General features: G+C 37.4%; 1 protein-coding gene across 1 annotated transcript in view; it reads left to right on the top strand.

The window, feature by feature from the left end:
- The window catches only part of IL1RAPL2 (interleukin 1 receptor accessory protein like 2), a 550,737-nt gene that overhangs the window by 94,538 nt on the left and 444,150 nt on the right, over positions 1-12,049 (top strand). Inside the window, exon 4 of the mRNA XM_044682654.1 lies at positions 2,512-2,665. Within this exon, the coding sequence (XP_044538589.1) occupies positions 2,512-2,665 (154 nt within the window). The remainder of the gene's footprint in view (positions 1-2,511; positions 2,666-12,049) is intronic.

The raw sequence follows: 12,049 nt of genomic DNA, 5'->3' as shown, positions 1-12,049 counted from the left end.
TCTCTCTCTTTCTCTCTCTCTCTCTCTCTCTCTCTCTCTCTCTCTCTCTCTCTCACACACACACACACACACACACACACATCACTTCACATTCTCCTCTGCTCTAAACATTCCTTATTCAAAATCTCTCATCACCGTTGGTCACCCTGCTGTGTACCCTCTCCAGAATTTGTCAGCATCTCCCCTGGACCATGGAGCAGAGAGCCAAACAAAACATCCTGATGCAGGCTTGTTGGACAGTGTTAAGTGGCTTGGTGAGCCAGACCAAAGGTACTGAGGGAAATAAAAGAGATCAGAAAGAGAAAATCCCCATTTATTTTCCATAGGATCTACCCTACATCCCAGTCTCTGGCCCATTTTATAAAGGAGTTTGTTTTTCATTTTCCTCCCATCCCCCAAATGCCAAAGGGGGCCGTATTTTAGTTTAATGACCATCATAATGTTTCTTTCGAAATTAGAGATGATTGGAGTCAGGAGCTGGGAGTGAATATATTTGTAGATTGTTATCACACAGTGACTTTGCCAGTCAGATGGGTGTGGAGGGGGTAGTTCTGAGGTGGGGCATGTATCTCTGTGACTGTGTCTATACTTCCTTTCCTCCTCCCCAGCCACCATATAGCCCAAGGTTCAGCTCACTGCAAGTCATTTAAAGGTGCTCAGTCCCACAAGACACATAGTACCTACTATTATTTCAGACAGACTCCTCACTGTTTTTTTCTAAACATATCCCACCACCACCTCCCCAGCACCTTGGGCAGGGAGGGAGTTTATCTAGAGGTCCTAGATGGAATTACTTTTATTTACTCCCTAATGTCATAGGCAAGCTGTTGTCCTGGACATAAAGGAAGTATCAGTCTTAAATATTATCCTCATAAACGCAAGTGCCATTTTCATTGTCAAAACCCTTGCCAATGTAAAAGCACAAATTGTGTTCCAGTGAGAGAAGATATCAATATAGCTCCTCAGTCTCTTAGGGCACATCAGCATCCACATTCTCAGAGGCCAGTCCCTACAGTTAGGGACTAAACCTGTGATTTCACTAGCATAGGGAGCTCCCAGTGGAGGAAAGTCCCTCTGCCTACACAAGTCAGCACCTTTTCTCCAATTTCTAATCTCAGAGACTTGCTGAGAGTCACACAGCTAGTAAGTTTCAGAGAGAAGATGTGAACTCAGGTTTTTCTGGCTTCAAGGCCAGCTCCATAGCCCCCTATCCCATGGCAATTGTGGTACTATTTTAGTGCTTGAAGATATAGATATGGAATGAGCTATGCAGAATAATGGGGAAGGGAGAAAGTGAATACCACTCCTATTCAAGGGCTTCTTTCTAGGCCCATGGTGGCAAACCTATGGCACATGTGACAGAGGGGGCACTCAGAGCCCTCTCTGTGGGCACACTCACTGTCATCCCAGCACAGAGTTTTGTTACTAGAAAGCCAGAGGGATGTGGAGCCTGGCTAAATGTTCACATTCACTGCTCAAGACCTTTTCCTTATGCTGCAGTGAATAATTAATGTGTCTTAAGGCTTCCCTTTCACTGTCTTCCATCACTCAGCACTCTTTGATGGTACTTGGGTAGTGATGAAGCCATATGAATCGTCAACAACTATAAGCACATTGCAGATAGCCTCTAAAGGGCAGATGGGCAAAGTTCCAAGAACCCAAGTAATTGAGCCAAATATCCAGGCCTAGCAGACTACATCTTATCTTCTTTCTCCTCTGGTTAGGTGCTGAATAATGGGAAAATGGCTCAACTCCCTGTCCTTTCAAGGATTTGAGCTATCTTAACCTGGTAACAAGATTCTTTCTGCCTCCCAGAGCAATTGGCCATTGAAAGATGTGGCTCCAGAAGCTTAGTCCCCTTCCATTCGTGTTACTGACCTCCTATGTCTTTATGCTTACACAATAGCAATATGTTTCCTTCCTTTACCCAGCTGCCTCTGGAGAGAACAAATCTATGAGAGTCTCTGAGACTGATTTTAGGGCCTTTCTGAAATAGGGCTTTAGGCAATGGCTTCCCTTGCAGAGTTGTTGGGATGGACCATGAATAAATGATTGCAGAGTACTTTGCCAACTTCAATGCCTACATGAATGTTTAATGATGACTGTGCCTCCCCCAATATCAACTACATGGCTAAGTGAACACCCTTTCCAATCTCTTAGGAAGCAGCAGTGCCAGACCAAAAGTACTGGGACATTCTGGTCATGAATATTCAGTCATTGATTATGCCATACCTCTCTTGCTTGGCCCTCCCCTTGTTGTTTGTTTATGCAGCCTGCCTTCCAGAAGGCTCATGCTCTCCGCGCAAGGTCTTCAAATTGTATTTTATCTGCAACATGGAAATTATCTGAGTCATGTACAATGCCCACTGGTTTATTATGCTGTCTAGCTGTCTTAGATGTATATTTTGAATGCCAAGAAAAATAGCCATAAAAACAAAGAAAACTGTCAAATTGCTGATGTTAGACTTGGTGACCCAAATCTCTCCTCACTGGCAACTGTTTTCTTTGCAGGAATGCAAGCCCAAAATGTGGAGGAGTGTAATTATACAGAAAGGCAATGCTCTTCTTATCCAGGAGGTCCAGGAAGAAGATGGAGGAAATTATACTTGCGAACTCAAGTATGAAGGAAAACTGATCCGACGTACAACCGAACTCAAAGTCACAGGTAGGAATGGGTTCCAGCCAAATTACAGCCAAGGTTGAGTCTGGGAAGGAAGGTTCAAGTTGGCCACAGAGAGGGAATATTAGCTGTGATTCAAGTCAGCAGGGAGTTCCCAGTTACTATGTTGCCCCAAGGAAAGCCAAAGTATAGAATGTGAACAATTAATATAGGGAACAAAAACACCTGCTCTCTTAAAAATTCTTCTTTATTTTTGGCAATTCAAGTAACCTCCTCGACAATATCCCCAGTCTTTACTGATTATCTAAATAGTTGCGGTAGAATATGGAGTAGTTCCTCACTGTGTACAGCCCATCCATAAAAGGAGCTCCTACAAGTGTGTACAGTGAGCCCTGAATAAATTCTCGGATTTCCTTTTATTCTCAAAGAAACATGAACAAATTCATCATTGTGACAGTGAAGGCTTTAGACACAAAAGTATATCTGTTGGGCCCCAAATCTGAACCACAACTCTGCTTCATATTAAATAGTGTAGACTTTGTCTACTCTGGGGATCCTTTCTCCAACTCACATTCTCCTCTGGTTCCTGGAGTGAGGCTGGCTATATTTCCTCCTTAGTATGCCTGGGGTATGATTCTTTAATTGTGATGTCTCTAATGGTATCAGCTCAAGCCACCATTCTGGTAGGTTTTCCCCACATTAATCACAAGTTACAGCTAGTACCCTAGTATCTTTTAGCCAATTGACATCAATTAGTTTTTCCGAAGGTATATTTGACAAGAAGACATAGTAAAAACAAAAGTACATATGCTTTCCCAATACCCTATATCCACACTGAAAAACCTATGGCATACATGCCAGAGCCAGCACTTGGAGCCCTCTCTGCAAAGAGTTCATCAGAATTTGTTACTAGAAAGCCAAAAGGATGTGAGTCTGGACTTCTCCCCTCCCCCTTTCCTGAGGACATTTCTTATATCACCCACTCCTCTAAAAGGTTCACCATCACTAACTCAATCCCTGGGAGAGTGGGCTCAAAATTAAAGCACTTGGGGGCAGCTGGGTGGCTCAGTGGATTGAGAGCCAGGCCTAGAGATGGGAGAGATCCTAGGTTCAAATCTGGCCTCAGACACTTCTTAGCTGTGTGACCCTAGGAGAGCAACTTAACCCCCATTGCTTAGCCCTTCCCCCTCTTCTACCTTAAAATCAATACCCCGTATTAATTCTGAGATGGAAAGTAAGGGTTTGTTTGTTTGTTTTTTAAATTAAAGCAGTTACTACAAAAGCATTCATGTTTCATGCAGGTCAGAGGTCAGTCACTTCCAAATGTAACATAACTAATGGACAGAGGCCCTCCCTTGCACATAGAACCCAGAATCTTGGTTGTGAGGTCAGCTCATTGCCAACATGGGTCTGAATTGCCCTTTATGGCTATGCAGATGGACCAGGCTTGACTGGCTACAGACTGCCCTGGACTGCAGCTCCTTTATCTCTGGTGACTTTTTTGAGGTTTATAAGGTCACAGCCCAGTGTGTTCTATTTCCAACATTCCTTTTCATAGGTAGGAACCATAGAGATATAGGCAATGTCCAAACCATAGTGCTTGTGGCTTTACAGCAACTTAAATAGGGAAAAGAGGCCACTGGTACTCATTCTTTTTCCACACTTGGAGGTTTATGGCATTCCCTGCTTCCTTACTTGAACAAATGCAGACAGCCAAGAAAGAGACATAAATCTGCTTTCTCCCCACCTTTGCCTCCCCCCTGCCCCAGTCTTTCATATGCACTCTTAATTCCAGTACAGAAGCCAATCCAAGAGGCCATTTCTTCACATGGCAAACATAAGAAATAGTCATTGAATACCTGCTCATGCTCTCAAGTCCGTCCACATGGTGATTACATCAGGCAGAGTTCATAAGGGCTAGACTCTCACTGAATAATCCTATTACCTCTAGGAAATCACAGGACTGAGTCTATTGAATGGTTTATGCTCAATATCCATGTGAGGAATTTAGTAGTTCCAGAACAACCCGCTAATCCTGCTATTAGCCATTTTGCATATTTCTCTAGTAATTATTAAGACTAGATGTTTCTCCATATTGCTTAGATTCCGAGCTGATCATTTTGCTTTGGGTTCAGATGAAATGGAAAGTGTTACTCTTATCTAATTTTAGACCTTAATCGCCTAACAATTTTAGAGAACCCTTACTAATATTCAAGGTTTTTTTTAAAACCAAATTCAGAATGCTTGTTAAGGAAATGCCAAGCCACATTTTTCATACATGCCATTTCTTACTCATATCAAAGTCTAGTAATATCTTACACAACAAACCCTTTTGCTTCTTCAAATAGATTTCAAATAAAGTACTAAACATATAAAGTAATGAAATTCCAGTTGAAAGAATTCACAGATCATCTCTATAAAAAGGGGGTAGGGACACAAGACTGCAAACTCCAAGACAATAGTGGTCAAATTTAACAATTCAGCTGAGAAACAAGTTATGCAAACAATTTGTATAAAGATTTTCAAATACAGAGAAGAAGAAATTTGAATAATGCAAGACTATTCTGTACCTACTCCAAAATGTTGGAAGGAATGGAATAATGTGCTCCAAAGAGCATTAGAGATCAGAGTACAGCCCAGGGAGACCTACCCTGAGCTTAACTATACATGGAAAAGGGGGATTTTCATTAATAAAGTGGCATTTGAAATCTTTTTTAAAAGTAAACTAGAATTGAAGAGATTATTTGCTTCTTGAGTATATCCCAAACAACAGAAAGAAATACAGGAAGAGTGATTAAACATATCAGACAAGGTCAGCAATAGAATAACAGTAGAAAGATTGGCAACAGACTTCTTTCTAAATGCTTGCAAGGATATGAAGGTGAGAGTAGAAATCAGGTGGAGGTAACAGTGAAGAGAAAGGCTTCAGGAATTATGGTCAGAACCTGGCAACACCCTGTCTATAGGAGGAGAATCAGTGTTTTGGGTTTTTTTGTGGAACTACTTTATAATATGGGAGCGTAAATGAAAGGAAATAGGGATGAGAGGGTAGTCTGCTAGAGTCAAATCTGGAGCCATCAGCAAGGAAAAGGTGACTCTCGTAGTATCAGAAAGTGAAGAGCCTAATGCTGGAGTACATGAGAAGGAGAGCAATGGATTAAAGCAGGGCAGGTTAAGTAGGAGGCTTTACTTTAGTGATAGGAGGGAGTTCCACTGATGAATACTTCTATGTGTGCTGAAAGAAACCATAAACAACAAACCAATATAAGTAAGAAATTTAAATGCTCCAAATATTTTAGTATCCAAATTTATAAAGGAAATATCTGAGTCACAAGAAGATGTAGATAGTAACACACCAATGACAGAATACTTCAATATCCTTGTCTTATTTTTGGAGAAGTCTAACAGAAAGATAAAAGGGAAAATATGGAACTGAACACATTGCTGGAAAAACTAGAGTTTTTGAGTTTTATAGGAGGACATATAACATCTAAATGGGACAGGAAAAGAATATGTATATTTCTCAGCACTACATGGAACCTTCCCAAAAACTAATAATGTACAAGGTCACAGAGATTTTGCAACAAATAAAAAAAAGGCAAAAATAAAGAAATACATCCTTTATTAATAATAATTCAATAAAAATAGCAATTGATTCACATATCACAGACAACATACAGATGCAGAGACATAATGATGAAATCCTAATGAGTGAATCAAAGAACAAATAATAGAAACAATAACAATATAACAATAAATAATTATGATGAAACAATATATTAAAATGTCTGGGATATAGATAAAGAAATTCTCTTGGAAATAATCATATCCTCATGAGCATATTTTAATAAAATAAAAGTATTTAAACAAATATACATTTTTAAAAGAAAATGAGGAAACTAACAAATAAACCTAAAATAAATATGAAAGAGGAGATAATAAAATTTAGAAGAGACCTAGATAATTTTTAACCAAGAACTCATCAAAATGATTAATAATACTAAAATCTGATTTTTGGAAAAGACATAACATTAACAAAACTTTAGCTAATCTGATTTAAAAGAAGAGAGCAAACAAAACAAAACAAAATAGGAAGGAGACAAGATAAAATCACAGCAAAACCCCCAAAATAAAAAGAACACCCACAGCATATTATGCACAGTTATATGCTACCAAAACCAAAAACACAAAAGAAATCGAGAATACTTCAAAAATATAAAATACCTAATAATCTAACCTTAGAAAAGGAAATAGATCTAGTGGCAAAGGAACTACAAAAGAAAAAAAAACTCCTGGTACTAATTAATTCATAGAAGAATTCTATCAAACTTTTAGAGAAGAGCTAGTAATCATACTTCACAAATAATTCTCAAAAACTGAGAAAGAAAGTACTTGACCAAAATCATTTAAGGAAACAAATATAGTCCTAATACCTAAATACCTAAAACAGGGAAGGATAAAGCACATAAGAAAACTTTGGTCAAATGTTATTAGCCAACTCAAATTTAAGCAAAAAGCAATATCATGTTAGATTACAGCAATTTGTCTAAGAAACCATTCATTATAACTAAGAGGAATATTACCAGGGTTGCAAGGATGGTTCAACCTTAGGAAAACAGTCACTATAATTATTCATATTAATAATCAAAACATCCAAAGCCATGTGATGATCTCAATCAATGCAGAAAAAACCTTTTTACAAAGTAAAACATTCTTTTTCCTAAAAATCCAAGTATAAGCATAGAGGAACTTTAATTTTATTTTCATTAAATGAATTTATTTAAAACCAAAATTTAGCATTATATGTAATAGGCATACACTAAAATATTTTCCATTTCACACAAGAATGAAGCAAGGATGTGCATTATCCCCACTATTTGATATATTTCTGGAAATCTATCAACAACAATAAGAGAAGAGAAATAAAATGTGTAAAAATTGGTAAAGAATAAATTTATCCCTATATGCTGATGACATGATGGTTTACTTGGAAAATCCTAGGAAATCAGCAAAGATTTTAATTGAGGCTGTTAATAGCTTCATTAAAGCTCAGGCTATAAAATAAATCCTCAAAAATCAACAGCATTCCTATATAACAAGGACAAAACACAAGGAGCAATAATAGAAAGGAAAATCCCATTCCAAATGTCTATAAAATTTACAAAATATTTAGGAATCAACCTACCACACAGTACACAAAAGACTTGTATAAAATCAAAGTACCTCTTAAATAAATAAAGAACAAATAAGGGGGCAGTTGGGTAGCTCAGTGGATTGAAGTGGCACAACCATTTTGGAAATCAATTGGGGATTATGGAAATAAAGTGACTAAAATGCCCATACCCTTTGAAACAGAAACTTCATTATTGGGCATATACCCCAAAGAAGCCATCAATATGAAAAAGTCTCTCTATACTCAAAAATATAGAAATACTTAATTATAACAGCTAAGAATTAGAAACAAAGTAATGCCCTTCAATTGGGGGAATGTTTAAACAAATCATTGTAAATGATTCTAATGAAATATTAACTGTGCTCTAAGATATGATGAATTCAATGAATCTAGAAAATCATAGAAAGATCTGTATAAACTTATGCAGAGTGAATGAAGCTAGCAGAGCCAAGAAAACCATATATGCAGTAACTACAGCAATAGAAATGGAAAGAACTGTACCCCCAAATCAAAAATACATTTAACATAATTATAAAGATCTAACAAATCAAAATGAAGAATACTTCCAACCTGCCTCTTCATATAAGTGGGAGGTCCACGGGTATTCTACATTTTTGGAATTTTTCAATGTATTCATCAGTTGTGCTTATTTTTTTCTCTCTCTAAAACATACCATTAAAACATATGGGATGGCTTTCTGGGATGAGGGGGGAAAAGAATATTTGGGAAATCAATAATGGTGTAAAAAGCAGAAAATATAAGTAAAATTCTATTTTATAAAATAAAGTATAAGTCAATAAATGTGTTCTCCATACATCTACATTATTCTTATCAGGGAATTTTTCTCCTTTTGGGGATTTTTTTTCTCTTTGTGCCCTCAGAATTTCTTAAGAACTTCCTATCTTTCCTGAGTTATGATGCATATATAGATCATGAATTCCTATCTACCCAGTCTCTGAACAAATCTACCCTCCAAATCTTCAATATATTCTACTCACTGTATGGTTTTCCTCTTCCTATGTAATAAATTCTAAGATGATATTTTCACTCTCTCCCAAGAGTACCCTTATTTTTACTTTATTCCTATTACAGAGGAGGAAAAGGACCACCAAGATGAGGAGTGGTAAAGATAGGTGTTAGGAAGGAGTTATTACCTATCTTTTCTCTTCTTGACATCTTGAGGCAAAGACCCAGTTTCCTTATGTTGAATCTGGCTTTGATAAGAGTGAAAATAAGATTTCTTTAGGTGATTTTAAAACTATAGAGAGGTTTGTAATGGAAGAAGGAGAAGGGGAGAGTAATAATGGACTAGTGTCTCCTGAGATTACTCTAAGGAAAAGATAAGATCAAAGGACTGTCATGAATTATAGGGACTCTCAAAATATTAAACAAATGGAGTGCCATCACCAACTAAATATGCTTCATAGATAACTCACTGTTCCACAATAATGTATTTGCTTAAACTGCACAGAGAAAAACAAACAGATTAGGGGTTACCTTAATTTCCAATGTAGCCATACCCATCACTCTAGTTATAGTACTTAATTAACATTTATAGAAGTTTAAAAGGGAGGAAGGAAGGAAGGTAATGTCATGTAATCATAATAGCTAGGACTGGCTCTAGAGAAGAAATGAGAAAATATAGTTTCTTTTTTAATTTCCAGAGGTGGTGGATTATGGATGGGGAACACGTCATATATTGGCATACTTGGTATATTGGTTGGTTTTATTGATTTGTTTGTTTTTTCTTTTTTGATTCTTTTTTATACATAGGATGGCTCAATGAGGAGGGGAAGAGGGAGGCATATTTAGAAATTAAGACAATTTTAAAACAAAGGCTATCAATAAAAATAATTTTAAGTTGTTGAATAAATGAAATTCACCTCAAGATAATGACTTTAGGCTATTTAACTTAACTTCCTCAGGTAAAGAAAATTTGAAATAAAAATACAGCTACTTAGAGATATAAACTTTGATGTTATTTCAATTGAGAGTAGACTAGAAAGAAATAAAATATCTCCAGGCCACAAAATATACTGGAAAAATCCCTAGACTGGAAATGAGAAGATCTGGATTCTAGATTTGGCTTTGGAATTAACTAGTTTTTATGAACTTTCATATATCCCTTTTCCACTTCTGGAAAATTAGGTAGTTGCAAGTAATCATCCCTAAAGTTCCTTTGAACTCTAACATTTTGCCTATAATGATGTGGACCAGATAAAATTTGGCCTTTGCCAGGAGAGGGTTAAAAGCATGACCCTCTCTCCTTTCCCTTTCATCACTATTAATCTTCTATTTATTTCTTTTCCTGATTTCCACACCCATCCCATAATTAATCTTTGGGAAATTAGACGAGACAAGAGCCCCTCAGTTTGACCTTCGTGACATGAAACAAATCATTGGCCAACTCCTGACTATATAGGATCAGAAACATTTGTAAAAGCCTAAGTTTATTCTGTGTCTTACATTCAAATAACACCATTACCTATATAAGAATAGCCTCTTTGCTACTGAAGAGGAGGCCCTTAGCTGTTACCTTGATGTCTGTGTGGTTAATTGGGTTCATTCTTGAGGCTTAGCAAATGCTTATGAAAGTATAAAGCTCTCTAAGTTCTCTTAAAGTGCCATTCTTTTTCACCTTCCTTTGTCATTCACTTCTTTCATTTCCTCTTTGCATTTCTGAGAATATTTCAAATATATGGTTTCTGTAAGTGCTTTTTTTAATGTTTTTAACATGTTAATATAATTTTTAATAATTGTTTTCTGAAATCTTGCAATCCATGTGTAAGTGCTTTTAGTTTCATTTATAGCTGATTGTTTCCTGAATCATTTATGAATGAATAAATGAAAGCATTTATTAGATACTTACTTGCCAAGCACTCTGTTCATCATTGAGGATACAACCACAACAAGGAAAGGATTTCCTTGCCCTCAAGGAGCTTACATTCTAATGGAGAAAGGCAGCCAGCATAGCCATCTGACTTAGGCAATGCATGGTGATGCCTAGCTGTGTGACCCTGGGTAAGTTACTTAACCCCAAAAGCCTACCTCTTGCCATTCTTTTGTCTTAGAATTGATACTATGACAGAAGGGAAGGGTTTCATAGAAAAGATAATCAGTGACAGATAGGTATCAGAGTAAATAGAGCACGAGATCTAGAGTTGGGGGTAACTTGGGTTCAAATGTGATCTAGTTTTATGGCCCATGGCAAGTCACTTGATCTAGCCCTTGCTACTCTTCTATCTTAAAAATGATACTAAGAAAGAAGGAAAGGGTTTTAAAAATACATGGCCACAAAATTCTTAGTTGCCAGTTACCTAGAACCTGGGAAATCATCTTTCATGTGTAAAAAAATACTTGTTCACTTGTGTGCAAATCATTGGAGCACATGGACAATAGCTATCCATGGAATTTTGTTTGCCATTTTCTTTTTCTTTTTTTTTCTTTTTCTTTTTCTTTTTTTTAAACATTTATTAATAATCATTTTTAACATGGTTACCTGATTCATGCTCCTACTTTCCCCTTCACCCCCTGCACTACCCCCACCCATGGCTGACGCACATTTCCACTGGTTTTGTCATGTGTCCTTGATCAAGACCAATTTCCAAATTGTTGGTAGTTGCATTGGTGTGGTAATTTCGAGTCCACATCCCCAATCATGTCCACCCCGACCCATACGTTCAAGCAGTTGCTTTGATTATGTGTTTCCTCTCCTGCAGTCCTTCCTCTGAATGTGGGTAGTTTTCTTTACCATAAATCCCTCAGAGCTGTCCTGGGTCATTGCATTGTTGCTGGTACATTCTCTTTTACCACAGTATATCAGTCTCTGTGTACAATGTTCTTCTGGCTCTGCTCCTTTCGCTCTGCATCAGTTCCCGGAGGTCTCTCCAGTTCACCTGGAACTTCTCCAGTTTGTTATTGCTTTTAGCACAATAGTATTCCATCACCCGCATATACCACAGTTTGTTCAGCCATTCCCCAATTGAAGGACATACCCTCCTTTTCCAGTTTGTTGCCACCACAAAAAGCGCAGCTATGAATATTTTCGTACAAGTCTGTTTATCTATGATCTCTTTGGGGTACAAACCCAGCAATGGTATGGCTGGATCAAAGGGCAGGCATTCTTTTATAGTCCCTTGAGCATGATTCCAAATTGCCAGCCAGAATGGTTGGATCAGTTCACAACTCCACCAGCAATGCATTAATGTCCCAATTTTGCCACATCCCCTCCAACATTCATTACTCTCCCCTTCTTT

This window comes from Gracilinanus agilis, chromosome X (assembly GCF_016433145.1).
Source record: "Gracilinanus agilis isolate LMUSP501 chromosome X, AgileGrace, whole genome shotgun sequence".
In the NCBI taxonomy this organism is placed as follows: Eukaryota; Metazoa; Chordata; class Mammalia; order Didelphimorphia; family Didelphidae; genus Gracilinanus; species Gracilinanus agilis.
The sequence above is the reverse complement of the archived record's forward strand: the minus strand, read 5'-3'. Positions and strand labels throughout refer to the sequence as shown.